This window comes from Lissotriton vulgaris, chromosome 7 (assembly GCF_964263255.1).
Source record: "Lissotriton vulgaris chromosome 7, aLisVul1.2, whole genome shotgun sequence".
Classification (NCBI taxonomy): Eukaryota; Metazoa; Chordata; class Amphibia; order Caudata; family Salamandridae; genus Lissotriton; species Lissotriton vulgaris.
The window spans coordinates 523,935,818-523,954,198 of record NC_141695.1 but is presented as its reverse complement, the minus strand read 5'-3'; the positions used below and the strand labels follow the sequence as shown (position 1 = coordinate 523,954,198).

General features: G+C 49.4%; 1 protein-coding gene across 1 annotated transcript in view; it reads left to right on the top strand.

Annotated features, from left to right (window-relative positions):
* QTGAL (queuosine-tRNA galactosyltransferase) overlaps positions 1–18,381 on the top strand; it is a 2,104,007-nt gene that overhangs the window by 22,227 nt on the left and 2,063,399 nt on the right. Inside the window, exon 2 of the mRNA XM_086930605.1 lies at positions 8,799–8,915. Coding sequence (XP_086786731.1) covers positions 8,799–8,915 — 117 coding nt within the window. The remainder of the gene's footprint in view (positions 1–8,798; positions 8,916–18,381) is intronic.

Below are 18,381 nucleotides of genomic sequence, written 5' to 3'. Positions count from 1 at the left end.
TAAGAATGAGTGTGAGGGGTTCCATGAAAAGGTTAAAGAGAGTGGGAGAGAAGATGGATCCTTGCGGAACTCCTAAGGAGATGGAGGTAGGGTTAGATAGGCAATTTTGGATTTTGATTTGTTGAGAGCGGTGTTGTAGGTATGAGACAAACCATTTGTGTGTCGTACCATTCAGGCCGAATCGATCTCCAAGAACATTTAGTAGAGCAGAGTGGTTAACAGTATCAAACGCTGCGGAGAGATCAAGGAGGATCAACAAGCTAGATTCACCATTGTCATGTGAGTGGTGGATGTCGTCAACAATGTTTAGCATGGCGGTTTCAGTGCTGCATCCTTTCCTAAAGCCAGATTGGAAGGGGTCTAGTAAGTTAAAGTGTTCAATGTGTCTATCTAGTTGGAGACGGACACATTTTTCCAGGGCTTTAGAAAGAAGGGGAAGGTTGGAGATGGGACGAAGGTTATTGAGGTCGTTTGTGTCTGCCAAAGGGTTTTTGATAATGGGGGTGATTTGGCCTAGTTGCAAGGAAGTGGGGACACAGCCGGTGGCAAGGGAGCTGTTGATATTAGAGGTCCAGGAAGGGGTGATGATGTGTTTGAGGTTTTGGATAAGTTTGGAGTGGAGGGGAGAGGGTCTTTGGTGTGGGAGGAAGGCTTGAGTTTGGAAATGATGTTAAAGACGTCTCTTTCAGTGACTGGCTGGAAGTTAAGCCACGTGGCATTATTTTTAGTAAGAGAGTTAGGATGATTGGAGTCCAGGAAATTGGAGGGGGTGGGGGGGGAGGGAGATCAGAGTTTTGATGGGCGGTAGTGGGTGTAGGGGGAGTTATGGTGGAGGGTGGGATATTAAGAGAGATGTTCGGATTGGTGGGAGGGATCACAGTAGAGAGGAAGGTTTGCTCAATTAGTTTAATTTTGTCTGAAAAAAAGAGAGCTATTTCTTCACATCTAGTCGTCGAGGCCAGTGGGACAGGGGGAACGGAAGCAGTTTGATTGCGCACAATGTTGAATAGTTCTCTTGGCCTATTCTGAGCTCGATCTAGTTGTGACCTGAAGAAGGAAGTTTTTTGTCTAAAGATGTGTTTTTTGTAGGATGATCTAGCAAGTCTGAGGCGGGCCAGGGTAGAGGGAGAGGGGTGCTGTCTCCATAATCTTTCAGTCTGTCTGAGTCTACGTCTTTCATTATTTAGGTCTGTGTTAAACCATGATTTGGAGGGGATATTTCTTTGTTTTTTGAATTTGAGAGGGGCAAGAAGGTCAAGGGTAGCAGTGACAGCTTTGTTATATTGTTCGGTTAGTTCATTCGTGTTAAGGGAGGGAGGGATAGCAAGAGGCTGGGCATGAAGTTTGGATCCAAGTAAGTCGGGAGGGATAAGACTGAGATTTCTGATCAGTTTCATGGGTTTAATAGTTTTGGAAGGAGGGGAGGAGGCAGAGGTGGTTATGGAGAACAGGATAAGGTAATGGTCGGACCAGTCAATGGGAATGATGTTTGATAGGAGGGCTAGATCTTTGCTGGTTATGATAGCGTCAAGGGTGGCTCCTTTGGAATGGGTTGGTGATTGACAGATTTGTTTGAGGTCATTAATTTCGAGAAGGTCAGAGACTGAGGGAACTTTAGTATCATTCCAATGGAGGTTAAAGTCTCCCAGGAAGATGTTTTTGGATTTGGAAATAGAAGATTGGGTAAGAAGGTTAGATAGCTCATCAATGAATGGGTAGTGATTTACACAAACAAACATAAGGTGATACAGCGGTGCTGGAATAGAAGCCTCCAGAGGACACAGACTAAATTGCCATACTCACCGGAATTGTAGCTGACAATGCTTCGGGCACTACCACGCGGGGCTCAATGGAGGGTTCTGGAAGAGTGGGAGCTGGCAGGGACCACGAAAGTGGGGGACCTATACAGGGATAGGGAATTGATACCTTTTGAAGAATTTAGCACAAACTGGGACATCCCTCTGGGCCAGTTTCTGCTACACAGGGGGTTACGGAAGCCACGCTACGGCACTGGGGAATGGGTTCCCTTGACTTACTATAGTTTTGCAAGAAACTGAAGACCTAGCTATTCAACTGGGAGTCCAATCGGCCTCCTTATCTACGCCAGCTCCTGGATACCACTTGGGTGATTGGCCACACAACAAAACAGTCCAATCCTATTGCTCCATGTGTTCAGTTTATCAGAGATTTGAAGCATAAATAGTCACCAGGGCGGAGCTTTGATGCATGTGTCCAAAAGTTAAAATTGTAATAGATCTGCCATGATTTTCATGCAAGTAATCTTTTTAACCTCTATTTTGCCATTAAGTAAGCTCCGCAGTGGCACTTCTTTCCAAAGTGTTACTCTCAACTATATTTAAAACTCAATGCAAATTTCCTTGAATATTGCTGATGTATTATCTTGTTGTGACGTTCATTGTCTCTCTCCAAATGATAATCAAAACAAACGCTACATAAAAATGAAATTAAATATATACAGAAACACCATCTATGAAATAAAAAATGTTTTCTTTAGGAGAGGCTGTTGAAATGGAACATATACATTTGATGGGGAAAAACTCAATTTCCTTCATAGTATTCAGAAACCTTTGTTTTTGCTTAGTACTATTCTTGTTTGTTTTTCTGTAATATTCTGCTTCTGTGCCCATAAGTGTAGATGCAATAGGCGGAGAGTATAGCGCTGCATCGGGAGGAAATGATGGGGATTCAGAAGTAGCCGCTGGCGGTGGAGTGGGTTACGATGTTGTCAGATTTTCGCACATCCTGTCAGACTCATCCTGAGGATTTATATAGCACACCTGAGCAAGTCGTGGGCCAGAATCTGCCAGGTTAGGCAAAAGATAAGAGACGAGTCAGCACATGCCTTACATGTTCAGCAACATGCTAAGGCGACGTGGGTGATGCTCCCCACCGACGCTTATTCAGGCCGAACAGCACAGCAAACAACATGTACCATTTGAGAAGTGGTGGCCTCGGTGGAGGCATATGTACAGGTTAACACACAACCAAGTGCTGCATGCAAGAAAATAGAGAGGCATCATGGAAATGTGGTAAATGATGTCTGATACGATGCACTGCTTTTTTAACGTCTTAGCTCTGAGAGTAAGGGTAAATGTATTATTTTCCTTGCTATACCAATGTTATGTTGTAATTGTTTAAAAACATATATTCACCAGGACATTGCAACTACTATTACAAAACGGAGTGTGAATCTGATGCTTTTAATTGCAGCAAACTATGTTGTAGATCTGCTCAGGAGTATTATCGAGTACAAATGTAACTGTGATGTAGATGCATGACCTGCTATGCGCTGAAAATAAGAAATAAACAATAAAACAAGTTTAAACAAAAATAAGTGTAGATGCAATTGAGTATATGATTGGGTCTCAAACTTGAACAGAACCCCCAATCTCCCACAGACATTTAGCATAGCTCATGCCAACTCGTTGGCACCTGCAATCATATGTTTAAATTTTTAGGTCTCGCTAGCGAATGCTGCGCAGCTGCTTCGTTAACGAGGCTCTATTGCTGCTGCTTTCTGTCCTGAAGGGAGACAGGAGGTGGCACGCGCAGACAGGAGATGTGTACGTGTACGGACAGCTTGCACATCTCCTGTCCGCGCGTGCCACCATTTGTTTCGGTTCAGCAGAGAAAGCGGCGACACAGCGCGGGCTTTCACTCTGCGCGTGCATGGCGTCTCATTTGGCTCCCACCACCCGCTTGACATGTGCGCTCCCGGACGAGCATTTTCCATTTAACGTGGCCCCCGGCTATCGGCTACTGGTCTTCATTTTAACTGAGCACTTCCTACAAGTGTCTGTGTTTATTGTGACCACATTTTAGAAGTCGGAATACGCTCCGGTGATACTATTCACGCCTCACCTGCCCCATTCGGTGTGCAGCTGATCCTGAACATCTACCTTTGCTGCTGCACGCTATACAAGATGCTTTTCCTCAACTCCACATGATAGTTTGCTAATTCATCTGAACAAAGATAGGCGCTGGTCCCACTGTTTACTTTTCAACACTGCCTGACCCTCCGCTGAATAAGCACAATTCTTCAGGATCTGTTGCCGGTCAGTTGCATAGGATAGGAGCCGCGCTAAAAGAAAGGCTTGGGAAGCTCTGCGTTCATGAAGTGGGTGCCATGCTAATTAAGCCCATAACTACAGTGACGTAACCTACAAGTAATGTGTATGATTGACAGTGCCATAACCGCTACATAAATAACTGGGTTGCAAGAATTCTCCCTGTGTTGTAATTTTTGTATGGGGCCTCATAATAAACCTGACAAGGACACCAAGCATGATGGATTCAGATCTGCCACGGGGTGAGGGCAGGATGAATGCATGCCCCCGTCTTCGGATCCGTGGTAGGCGCCCTGGGATGGTGCAAGCAAGAGTGTGAAAGGGCCAGAGTATCGTGATCTTTCACATGCGCTTGATTTGTTAGCGCTGTGAAGACTTGGAGACACTGGAGCAGAGCGCGTGAGAGGAAATGCCGGGGTCATGTTTCACAGAGGATCGGGCAGAGTTATCAGCCAGGAGAAACCTTGTCCGCCACAGTGGGCTATTGTTAGTGTTAGCACTGCCTTTTCAGCACACAGCATGAGCTCGCCCATGACTCAAAGTTACCAGTACCATGTCATTCCAATGCAAAACTGCCCCATTGAAATATTCATGCTCACCCGACTACATCCCATCTCATCTCACCTTAAAGCAAAGAATGCTTCTGCCCAATCTCCACTCCACTCCTAGCCTGTGTGCTTCTGTGTTTTTTATGTATAACGTAAATTCGACCCAAAGGCATTAGAGCGCTCTGGGAGCACGAGCTCTGTTACACAAGGTCACATGCATTTTTTTAAGCATGGGGAGATTGTTATATGCCCATCACATGCATTTTTTAAGCATGGGGAGATTGTTATATGACTATGATCACAGGATGTTGAGCCGACTCCGGAACACGAACCTGGTTCCACACTTCCAAAGTCGGCAGCCCTGACAGTAGGGCCACGCGCTTTGCTTAGGAAAGTCATAGGTTTCCCTTGTATTGCCATAAATAAATATGATGTGCCAGTCTCGCCTGGGCAGTCAGAGACAAGCAGCCGACTGTGTTTGTTTATGTCTTTTTATCACCACCCGAGCACGCTTGTAGTCTCTCAGTAAAGCCCCAAATGCACTAGCATCAACTGAATGTTCTAACTAAGCATTTAACTTCGATCTCATCGCCTGAGGGGAGCACGTGGGGGGGCCCGCAGACTGTCAATGTAAATCAAGTTGATAAAATCTACAGGCGCATCTGGTAAAGTGCGAGCAAAGCAGCAGCAGCTCAGTGACTACAGATCTTGCTAACCGTGAGCTCCCAGTGTTCAAGAGAGGGCCAGGGATCATTCTGTTACACCCTGCTGATATCCGTGCTCTGGGGAGGCGAATGTGTAAGTGGGGCTAGCTTTATTCAGATGGGTTGAGAATGGAATGATACACTGGCTGTGAGAAGAGAACAAAATTGGTGGCCTTAAATTGAGCCACCGAAGAAGAATGCTTGATCTGGGTTCAACATATGCATCCGTCTGACTCTGCCACTCCTGTTTTCATTTTCTGCCACTCATGTTTCTATTTTGTTTCAGTGACTTTTTTAAAATTATTTTCAATTCAGTGATTTAAGCACGTTCTGGTGCAGAGAAAGCTCTAAATAAATAAATAAATGTGTGTTTGCACAATAAGGAAGCTGTGGTCATTGGAATGAATACATTATGTTAATGACCCTTTTTGAGTATTACAGGCAGGGCTGAAAAGGCTATGGCAGTTATATCTCATGTTTTTTTAACAAGAAGATATGAAAATGTTGAAGTGCTCCACGGTAAAGAATTATTTACATCTTCGCACAATTACCCCTGCGAGATGTTGTTGTTCATCTCTTATTGCAAGCACAGTTCAGGGCACTCAGATACTCCAACGTTGTTTGCTCCTTAATGCAGGATTTGTTTGTTGATTTCAGATTTTCATCCACAGTCCAAAACAACATAATCAGACTAAGTTGTTTGATTTCACGTTTGGCATATACTTGATGGTGACTAGGCATATCCCTGAATAATTGTTGAATCATTAACACCTACAGTGCAAGCATAGTTAGGACAGGAGGAGGGCTGGGTGATGAATAATGGTGCTCCAGTTCAATACGCTAACCCTATATAATGTTTTCTTTGTCCCTGATTGTACTCCGCCTTCCCTTTTTATAGACTGTTGCACAGTGGACGCCCATTGAATTGGTTAGGCAGGTGTATTCAGAGGACCTAGAATGTAATCCCCACTTGTAATCAACCGCAATATGTTCCTGTCTTCTTCGCCTCTTTCTCCCTCCCATTGTGTCTCATGTGTGCGGTGAACCCTCAATGCTGGGGACATCCAATGCGCTATACTGTACATGTCTGTGTTATTAATTGAAAAATAAATGAAAGCTGGTAAACAAAAAACTGTTTCTCGCGCACGCCTCTGTGCTCAAGCTTTTAAGTTATGACCTTTTCTACCCGCTATAAATGAAAGCAGATTTTTTCCAGTCTTCATGGTATTTGTCATCGGGTAATATTAATCCTTAGTAAATTCCGGAGAGAATTGGGGGCATGGGAGTCACTTTGAATAATGTAACACTGTGTTTGTCACAAAAAACACTTAAACATCTTAGCACTGAACTCTTAAGCATTCATTGGGACGTTGAGTAGATCTAGTGACATTCGTTAAAGGGCCAGTGGAGTTGTCCTTTGTAGACTGTTTGGCACAGCTCGTTAATTCCAAGATATCCTTTATTTTGCAGGTTTTAAACATTAGAGATCCATTAATTACACAGCTTCCACAGCACATATACTTTATGAAGGCTGACATTTTACAAATGAAATATTTTACAGGCTCAGAGCATGAGAATGCGCGCACACCTTACATTTGGTCGCCAGTCTTGCATGTTGAATCGGAACAATATCCACCCTGAAAGCTGCTTCTTTAGCAGTTAGAGCTACATACCATGCACCTCTTCCTCCCAGGGAGCTAATTTCAGTGTACACAGATGGGGAGAGGGGCAAGAGCACTTTTGGGATAGTTTGTAGTGCTAGGAGGAGATGTTGGTGTTGGGCACCTGTGGGAGGGGCGGCTCTGGCGGGGAGGGTATTTCAACGGGGCTACCGGCCTTGCATCCTGCTGGTCAGCTTCCTTTTCACTGCTTGCACTATGGTCATTGGAGTCACCAGCAGCAAAGACGTGCTGCTGGGGGGACGCATCATAGTGGGGCCCTGGTTGTAGCGCTGCTCTGTCTAGCGCCTGTGTGACTTAATAAAAACTCACACATCTCTTTAGTGCACCTGCAATATCATATGCTTGCTTTCCATATAAAATCTGTGCTACTTGTTGTGGCGATTCAGTCTCATGTGCTTTATTTTCAGAGCAGCAACTATGCCCCAAGTCCTGTGCTCTTTGTAGTTACTCAAGTTCCTCGGATGTAGTGCTTCTCTGTTGCACATTTTACTTCTATGTCCCATTGTAGGACAGCTTGACCTGCAATGTAGTGCTTCTGGTTTACAAAACATCTTCCATCTCACTCTAGCACCGTTGCAGGATAATGTCTCTATGTTTCTAAAACCCTAGTACCTTCCAGTAGTGTTCCTGCAATGTAGCACCTCTACTTATATACTTTGGCATAGCGCTGATGCACCGTCAGTATAGTATGTCTGCTGCATGACTGAACCTCCACCATCTCACCCTCTTACTGTTAGATCTGCAGTATAACACATCTGGTTCACCGTGGGTACTCCACGCTTACAACTCTAAGAATGCATGTGTTCAGAGTATGTTTGTGTACCATGAAGGCAGCTGTATTGCTCATTTTTGTCTGAAAGCAGCTTACATTCACAGGCCTTGTGCCTAAGCGGCGAGTAAAGCCCAGGTGTTGACTCGGACTAAGGCATCTTGGTGACTGTGTCCAGAATGCCTAGGGATGCCATGAGCACAGGGAGGCGGTCTTGCACTGCTTTCTTTCTTGTGGCCAAAAACGCTCTGCCATACCATTTGCTTGAGGCCACACAGGCGTGATCATTCTGTGATGAATTTCCATTTACGCCAGGAATCTAAATCCTCTATGCATATCCGCTAGCTGCTTCTCTGGTCCCAGTGGTAATTCCTCATTCAAAGTTCTCTAGACAGTGCTGCTTGCTGCTACTCTGGCCCTGTTGATAGATCCTGATTCTAAGTGCTCTACACAGTGATGCTACCTGCCTTTCTGGTATCAACCCAGTGGTAACTCCTCAATCTAAATCCTCTAAGCAGTGCTGCAGCTGCATCTTTGGTTCTGTTAGTCATTCCTCATTCAAAGTCTTCCACACAGTGCTACTACCTGCTTCTCTGGTCCCATCTGTAATTCCTCATTTTAAATCATCTACACAGTGCTTCTAGCTGCTTCTCTAGTCTCATTGGTAATTCATCATTCTAAGTCCTCTAGACAGTGCTGCAGCTGCTTCTCTGGTCCCAATGGCAATTCCTCATTCTGAGTCCTCTAGGCAGTGCTGCAGATGTGTCTCCATTCATATATCCACTACACTCCAAATCAAAACACATAGATGAAAGACATTGTCATTTACAGTGCCAATAGCTCTAACTCTGACAAATGCGAGACCAATTGCATTGCAAATTATTTTGTCCTTGCCAAAATCTGTGCATTAGAGTAGCATATGATAAAAGGCACATTGTAATGCTGATTGCTGTTCAAATTGAAAATTATATTATGTGACCTCTGATGATTTCTCCGTTTTTTTCCAGTCTGTTATTCTGCCAGTCTTCAATGCCGCCTCTTGGTTAGATGAATGTTTGAAATCTGTTCTTGAACAAGACTATGAAGGTCGTTTGGAGCTGTCAGTCTTCAATGACGCTAGCAACGTAAGCATACACGTAGATTCAAAATATGGTTTACTTACTGCATACATTTCATTTTATTCTTACAATGTTTTAAAAAAAAAAGAATATTTTTTATTTCTTTCGTTACAAACATTACAACCAGGTGCTCTTCTAAGACAACATGTACGTGGTCCAACCCATACCTTTGCCCCTCCCCCCTGTGAGGCCAATCTTGATTAGGAGCTGAGTCACCAGTTCTGTTCAGTCTCATCCGAAACTCACCTATTCTTACTCATTGATATTTATGCATTTTGAAACATATGTGACCTTTAAAAAATGTTTGAGATATAACCCATACTTTTGTTGTACCTTGTAATTCACGTGCATTTAAATGTTAATATCTTGAAGGGCCATTATACAGAATTAAAATTAAAAGTAAAGATATCTTTTTTGTGGCACAGTGTAGATGATGTTTCTGATCTGAAGGTTTCTATGCATTGAAATAAGTAGGAGCCACATGGAGATACCTTTTTTCTTTTATCTCTTTCTGAAGTTGTTTTCAGAAGGTTAAATGAGGGGATCCCCCATTTATTAGGAGCCCTGCACCCAAAAAAGTATACAGGTCTTAATGAAGTATCACTGCAAGCCCTTTAGAAATGTAGACTTTTTTACCCTATAACACAAAGTTTAGAGTAAGCATCAGGTGAATTTTAAACAGAGAAGATATTTGGAGATTTGTCTCTTTAATCCAGAATATTAAAGTACAGTTTTGGAGTAAATTAGAATTACAGGCACTATTGAAAATTAGGGTTAAATTACTGACAATGAAGACCAATTGAGAGTGAAGCAGGTACCTGGGATAGTGATTCCTTCCTTTGATGTGATGCTCTTTGCGCATGCACCGTTTATTTACAAAGATAGCTTTTTGTAAATTGGATATCCTCAAAAGGCCCTACATTGTTTTTTCATTTGCTAAATAAAAAATACAAACTATTACAGTGATGATGAGCATTGCGGGTTTAACATAGTGAGGTACACAGAATGAAATATCCATTTCTTTTTGTAGTTTTATATAAACTGGCTGAAAGATCACTTTCAGTAAAATTACTAAACATATCTTGGCAAAATAAGTCAGATTTGGGGGCGTGGCCAAGGGAGCCAACATGGCAGACACAGCATAAGAGAGCTCCGTCCCGCCGCCGAACATCTGTCGATTTATCCTGGTTCCTCCCACCACACTGTGCCCTGAAGGGGTGGATCCTGTGGCGGAAGCTGGTGGCGAGCCCTGTGAGCGATCCCGGCTGTCAGAGGGCATCGGAGACCGAAGGTCGCGTCCCGGTGCTGTGGGGCCTATGCTGCAAAGTGCCGCCGGGGACCTCGAGTTTCGTGGGTCCCGGCCCCGGTGGCTACTCAGCGCGGACAGTGAAATTCGAGTGGCGCTGGTCCCAGGTGGGCGCCTTTGACCTCCCGACGGCCTGGCCCGGCCCTTGAGCTCCACCGAACGATCGGGAGCAGCGGTAGCTTCCGGAGGAGGAACCAACATTGGGCGGTGCGGCCTAGCATACAGGGTGAAGCCGGGGGCTAGATTTTGATGTGCCCCTCGGAGAGCGGTCTTGGGCGCCGACCCCCACAGTGATCCTACCTGGCAGAGGCTGGCCCAGCGGAACCGACAGTAAGGAGTTGGGGTCCTGCGGGCGGCAAGATTGGAGGAGCGGGTGGCGACTACTCCGGCAGCCAGATCGGGCCGCGGCGGTGATGAGGGGTGGGCTGGGAGCCCCCCTCAGGGCGTACAGTAGGCCCCACAGCCCACGGCCGGGAGGTGGCTTGTGGGGTGAGTCCAGGCATCCCCTGGGGCCGCCTCCTCCGTGACTCGTGGAGCCTGCGGGGGCGCTCTTCATCTGGCTGGGGGCCTCTTCAAGGGAAAACACTCAAGGCGTGAGGCCCTTGACCTGTAGCGAGCCTGGCCACACGAGCCCACGGGGGACTGTGTGGAGGGAGTGCCTGTTGACCGACGCAGTCGGGGTCCTGCTGGGGGCGTGGGGGAAGGCCGGGGCCCCCTGTAGAGACCAGTCACAACGAGGGGTGACCCATTCTGGAGCGGGACGACTGTGGGAGCTCAGCTGGAGGCCTTGACGGGACTGGAGCACGCACTAAGAGGCCCTGGAGGGGTGAAGAGGTACGACCGATTCAATAGCTGGAATCCGACAGGCTGCTGAGAGGAGGTCGGCCCACATCTGGAGTCGGGGCGCTGGTGATCGGTAGGGCTGCACACACGGAGAGGGACTTGGCCCGCTGTCTATGATGACGAGAGGAGGTAGCGGTGGCACCACTACAAAACATGGTCCCATGGACAAATACGCGGGGACGGGTGGAGGAGCCGGGGCAGCAGGGGGCCATCCCAGCCCAGGACCGGATAACACAGCTTTGATGGCAGCCATAACTCATTCCAGAGACATGTTGGATGTGAAAATAGGGGCTATGGGAGCGGATGTTACCCTTCTGCGTCAAGACTTGCGCAACGCTGTGACCCGCATTACTGAGGCAGACGCTAGGATTTCAGGGGTGGAGGACGACATGGTAGCCCTGAAACGTAAGGTCGCAAGCATGGAAAGTATCCAGAAAAACCTGGCGCTCCGGGCAGAGGATGTGGAAGGGCGGGCCCGGCGGAATAATATACGCTTTGTAGGCCTTCCAGAGGGCTGCGAGAAGGGCAGCATGGAGAAATTCTTGGCCCAGTGGTTGGAGAGCTGGCTCCCCCCGGACTCCCTCTTGAGATGCTTTGTGATAGAACGGGCACCGAGGGCTTTGGTCCAGAAGCCGCCCATTGGGTCCCGTCCTCGGCCTGTGATCGCTAAGCTATTGAACTACCATGACCGCAATGTTATTTTGCAGCAGGCGCGGGCGAAGGAGTCTCTCATGTAGGACAACCAACGGATCCTTATTTTCCCGTATTATACGAGACTTGTGCAACAGCAGCGGCAGTCATTTACAGCAGCAAAGGCAAGACTCCGGGATCTCAAGCTCCCCTATGCGTTGCTCTATCCTGCTCGCCTTTCGGGTGGTATTTCAGTCCCACACTCATTTCTTTGACACTCCAGAAGAAGTCGTCCAGTGGACTGATGAGCTGGGCCTTGACTCAGGCTTCTCACAGAATGAGGCCCGCTCACACACGGCGCCCGGGCCGAAAGGGGGTAGGAACTGGCGTTCCAGATCCAGGAGACGCTCAAACTCAGAGGGGGGCGCGAAAGCCACTGGAGGCGCCCCTGATCCCCAGATAGTGGATCCTTGAACATTAGGTGCATGGACAGATGTCATTGTGATCTGCTGTGCTTGGTTTACCTCAGGTGCCGCTATGGTGCGCCCCCCCCCCCCTTTAAGGGGGTTGGGGGCATGCGTACGTTACAGGACATGCTGTTTCTATTAAATGTGGGGTGGGGGGAGAAGAGCGAGGAGTGGGACTTATGCCCCTATTGCTTAGGGCTTGTTGGGGGGGGGGAGTTGGGTTTATGGGTAGGTTGGAGGGGATCCATTGGTGTGGTCGCTCTCCGGGCTCCCGTTTGGGGTCTGGAGCTGTTTATACAGCGACAGGTACTTCAGCGTTCTTGAGGTATGGGGAGGGTGTTGGGAATTGGAGGGGGGAAGTTCTGTGTGTTGAAGGGAGGGTTTGAGAGGGTTTGATCGCACGACAGTCATGGAGTCTCCACGGTTCATTTGTCTTTACCTTTGTGGCCTGTCATTGGGCCATTTTCCCTCCTTGGTTTTGAATGGCGAATGCAGAATCTAGGGCTTTAGGCCTCAGAGCATCTCTTCGTGTCCTAAGTTGGAATGTGCGGGGTGTGCTGGACAAGGTTAAGAGGAGCGCTGTCTTGGGGGCGTGGCTTGGACGCCGATCGGGATGGCGGCGTGAGCCTGCAGCTCCGCGCCTGATCCCGTAAATTCTCCTGGAATCCCTGCCATCAGCGCTGCCTGCGGCGCGGATTCCCCGCACAAAGTATCGAAGGACCGGAGGAGCGCGGCTGGGGGCCGGCGGGAGACCGAAAACAGCGCTGGGGTCCGATTCCTGAGTCCGGAGGTGCCGAGTCAGGGATAAAGAAGATGGCGGCGCACAGGAGCTATGGAGGCTTCCCGCGGGACGAGGCGGGTCGCGGCTGGAGCGGGGTGCGAGTTACCGCCTAAAGAGGTGAGCGGAGCGGGGTCCCGGCAGAGCAAGACTCCGAAGCAGTGATAGAGGCGGGGAGGGCTTCCACCGACCCAGAGAACGGCAGACGCGGCACCCATCCCCCGCTCCCCGACATGGCGGCCGTGTGACGAACGTCCCGCCCCCGGACTGCGGCCCTTGACTCCCGCGGCTGCTGAGAACCTCATACAGCCTACCAACGATCTCTCAGGAAGGGGATGCGTGTAGGGGACGGAGCGGCTGCTTGGACAAGGGGCACCAACCACCAGCATCAGGATTGTCTATCATCCCGAGCACGGGCCCTGAAAGCACGCAGCTCCGGAAGCTGAATATCGGCGGGAGCGACTACTGCCGTGTTATATGGGGATTGGCCTTGGGCACGCTGGGTGAACCGACTGAGGCTGCAGGGAGCTGGCGACCGGCGGTGATACACCCAAGCTGTATGGCTAAATGTACGGTGGTAGTGCCGAGACTAAGCAGCGTTTGGGACTGGGGCTTCAGCCTAACACGGCGCAACGCCCGTGGGCGGGCAGCGCATCCGGCTCTGGCTGACGTCCGCCTGCTCTGTCGGGTACATGTTGCTGGCTTCTCCGGTATCTGGGCTGGACATTCCCTGGACTTTGCTATGGGGGTGTGGTGAGTCCGCGCTGGAGACGGGGACAAACTGTGTGAGGCGAACCCCTGGGCCACGAAAGATCTGCTGGTGCACTGGGCGAGAGGAGGACCTGTAGACGGCCATCTTGGCTATTGGGGTTGGGTCCTCGTGCTGACGACGAATCGGCCCCTGGAGGTTGAGATCACTGCTGGGTGAGACCGTTGAGACCACTAAGCGAAGAAAGGGTAAAGAGGGTAGCTTTCCCACGACGGATGGAAGTGGGGACTGGAACAGCCCCTAGAGGCGACTCTACGACGACGCACGAGGCGACCAAGATGGCTGCTAATGGCAGTGACCTAACCAGGAAGCAGGGTCGTGACAAAGCGACCGCTCCAGACACTGATAGCGGAATCCATACTGCCCCAGACGCAACGGCGCAGGAACGGAGGCTGAATTTGCGACTGGATAGCATACTAGAGGCGATAACCGCGACAAAGGAGTCCTTACATCAAGACATAGTGCAGGTCGCCACAGGACTGGGTCTCCTGAGGGCAGACCATGCTGAACTCTCAGACAGAGTAAAAGAAAATGAACTACTGCTTCAGGAGCTAAAACCAGCGGTAGTGACCGCAGAACACAAATTGACAGATATCCTTGGCCGCTTGGCGACACTGGAGAGACGTGCGGAGGATGCCGAAAGCCGCAATAGGAGGAACAACGTAAGGGTGATGGGCCTGCCAGAAAAAATTGAAGGGGATGATGCTGTGGCCTATATGGAGAACTGGTTTAAAACGCTTGTAGCCCCGGAAGGTCTCTCTCCCTTCTTCTCCCTGGAGTGAGCGCACAGGGTCCCGGCCCGCCCGCCCATGCAGGTCCGCCCACCCAGGCCGATGGTGGTAAGACTATTGCACTACAAGGATCGTGACCTACTAATACAGAGGGCACGTTCAGTGGGCCCCTTTCAAGTGGACAATAGCTCGGTCACTCTCTTCCCGGACTACACACAGGAGGTCCAAAAGAGCAGAGCATCCTTTCTGACTGTGAAAAAAGAACTGAGGGGGGAAGGGATACAATACTCCTTGCTTTTTCCAGCCAAGCTAAGAGTGATCCTAGATGGAAAGACTCAATTCTTTCAGACCCCGGACGAGGTGTGGTCATGGCTCGAGTTATACCGTGCTGGTACGGACCGCAATAGCAAAGGTGACAGGGAGAGACAAAAACCGGTTCAGGTCCGAAAATCACAACGCATCCGCAAACGAAATAAACTCAAGAGAGCGATGCGGGATGACCAGATGGCGGCGGACAGAAAGGGTGCATTAGCTGCAATGGCGATCATTACGGGCTCGCAACAGGAGAAGGCATCGGTGGGGTCGGACTCTGAAGACGACGGAGGAAAATCTGGAGGAGACGTATCGGAAGCTGATAGCTCGAAGGGAACAGCGGTCACCCCGCAGACAGCAGATGGACTATTTAATGAATAACATTTAAGTGAGCAGAACATTTCCGATACTCCTGTTGGGGCAGGCTCTCCTGGTGTTTGGCGGACTGGCAGGTATTGTGCTGCGAATGCAGTATGGGATCATGGGCGCGGGGTGGGAGCTTTGCTTGCCCTGGGTCGGCGCTGACTCACCCTCTCGTGGCCCTTAAAGCCTTCTGTGGTGGCGACCACAGATTAGTGAAATGTGTGATGTGTTACAGGTTTGGATAGGGGCTGAAGCTGGGTTATTAGGTCCTGTCCTGGGGAGAGGGGTTTGGGGTGTTTCTTGGGGAGTTTTGAAGAAGGGGTACTACTGCAATGATGTGGGTAACAAACTGTTGCTATTGATACGGTCCGGGGATGGCTACTATGGGGACGTTACCTAATTTGAAATGCCTTACATGGAATGTCTGTGGACTTCGAACAATGGTGAGATGACACAAGGTGCATGCCCATTTGGTGAGGCGAGGCGTCCATATTGCACTGTTGCAGGAAACCCAATTAACCAAGCAGGAGTGCACTGCACTGCAGAGGAGGTGGCGTGGTCAGGTGTTTGGCACCACGTATTCGGCGTTTGCCAGAGGGGTGCTGATATGGGTGAGAGCAGGGATACCGTTCCAGGCCACAAACCAGCTAGTGGACCCTGAGGGTAGATACGTGGTGGTGGAGGGGAGGCTATACGGTCAGGATGTGGTCTTATGTAGTGTGTACGCCCCCAATGCTGATCAGGCCCATTTTTTCGATAGTCTAACAGGTTTGTTGGCATGCTTCCTGGCGGGCCCCATCATTCTGGGAGGTGACTTTAATTCGATCACTGATGTGGCACTCGATAGGTCACATCCACCATTGGCCGACTCCCCAGAGCGCAGGTTAGCCATACACAGGAAAGACTGGCAGGAGAGGTGGGAACTAATAGATGTGTGGAGGGAGCAGCATCCTGATGTTAGGGACTATTCCTTTTTTTCAGCTTTGCATGCGTTACATGTCAGAATAGACTTCGTCCTATGTAGTGGCCCCCTGGCTGCCATGATAACTCACACGGAGTACCTAACCAGGACTATCTCGGATCATAATCCCTTACTAGTGTCAGTTCAGTGGCAACAGGCGAGATCAGTGGTTCCAACATGGAGGCTGCGACCTGATACATTAGAGGATCTGATGTTCAGTGACACGGTCCTACAGGGCATCGGACACTATTTTGAAGAGAATGAGGGTTCAGCTGCCACGAGATCGATAGAATGGGATGCGATGAAGGTGGTGGTGAGAGGCGTATGTATGGGCAGGTTCTCGAATGCAAGGACATCGGTCTTGACTGCTCTGGCAAAGGCGGAGGGTGTGTTAAGGGATCTAGAACGGCGTAGACCTGAACGACCGGACCTACAGGAGCAGTTACTTGAGGCTAAGGAAGTGGTGGCGACAGAAACAGAACGGCAACGATGCTATGACTATAAGCTGTACACCACCAAGGTACATGCAGAGGGGGATAAAGTGGGTACGCTACTTGCTAAGCTTGCCAACCCGGAACCTAGAGGATGCCCGGTTATGAGCATCAGAAAGGAGACGGGGGAAATAGTCTACTCGCAGACGGCAGTCCTGGCGCGCTTCCAGTCTTATTACACGAGTTTGTATGAGTGTCAGCTGGGGGTGGAGGTCTTTGCGATAAGTGAATACTTGAAATCTGTCCCACTCCCAGTGCTAGATCGCGAAGCTGTGAAGGACCTGGGCGGACCCGTAACGCTGTCAGAGATCCGGGTGGCCATTAAGCAGATGGCTAGAAATAAAACGCCGGGGGTGGATGGTCTACCGATTGAATTCTACGTGAAATATATTGATATTTTAGCGCCCAGGCTATTGGCCGTGTACTCTGAGGCCAGAATGCTGGGGCACTTGCCCAAATCAATGAGGGAGGCGCTAGTGGTGCCGCTACTGAAGCCCGGTAGGGAGGCATCGGATGTGACGTCTTATAGGCCCTTGTCTATGCTAACGGTGGATTATAAGATCTTGAGCCGTATTCTAGCCACCAGACTACTACCACACATGACCAAGCTAGTACACGGGGACCAGGCAGGGTTTATCCCTACTAGGAACACATCAATGAACATACGCCGATTGGTCCGGATACTAGACAGCGCCGGTGATTCGGATCAGTACTGTCGGTTGACATTGAAAAAGCTTTTGATAGCCTTGAGTGGAAGTACCTAGATGAGGTGTTGGTGGAGTTCGGCATAGGGGACGGGTTTGGGCGATGGACAAGAGTTCTTTACTCCTCTGCTACCGCAAGGGTACGTCTAGGGTCAGTTATATCCTCGGATTACCCAGTGCGTAGAGGGACGAGGCAGGGTTGTTCGCTATCTCCCCTGTTGTTCGCATTGGCGATGGAACCACTAGCAGCGCAGGCGAGGTCAGGAGCAAAGTACCAAGGGATCAGGCAGGGTGAGGAGTCTCATTACATATCACTGTATGCAGATGATCTGTTGTTATTCCTGGCAGACACGGAACGGGCTCTGGAGGGAGCTGTGGAGATGTTATCCAGCTTTGGTCGGCTGTCAGGCCTTAAGGTAAACTGGACTAAAACCTGTGTTTTTCCGTTGCGGGTGGGCACACCGTGTCCCCCTCTTACAGTGGAGGTGGTCTGGGAGCCCTCCTGCTTCACCTATCTGGGTGTCCGCATCTACCATGAGGCCGCGAATCTGCTAGAGGGTAATATAGGGCGTTGCGTGAGAGCACTAAGGGGATGCATGACCTTTTGGGCCTCCCTCCCTCTATCAGTGTTGGGCCGAGTAGCACTGTTGAAGATGGTGTCTCTGCCGCGGTTGCTTTACTACTTCCGTACCCTACCGATATGGATCCCACAGCGGATCTTCAAAGAGTTGAGGATGATGGTAACTGACTTCCTTTGGGGACACGGACGACGAAGGATGGCATTGAATACTCTGATCAGAACCAAACTCGAGGGGGGGGATGGCAGTCCCCGATTTTGAATTATATTACTTAGCGGCTCAACTGCAGATATTAACGCAAAACATTGCCAGAGAATTTAGGGGCCCGGACCACGAACGAGGGACCGGTATCCAGCGACATGTCTTGTCCTACACAATCATGCAACAGAAATTAGATTTGAGGGACCTCACAATGGAGGAAAGGACCCTCCGGTTGTGTTGGCACAGGAGTCTGAGGAGAGCGAAGAAAGCCCGACCATATGCGCCGGAGATACCACTGGGGATGCTGACGGCGCTACCGCATGGGGGCGATTGGTCCC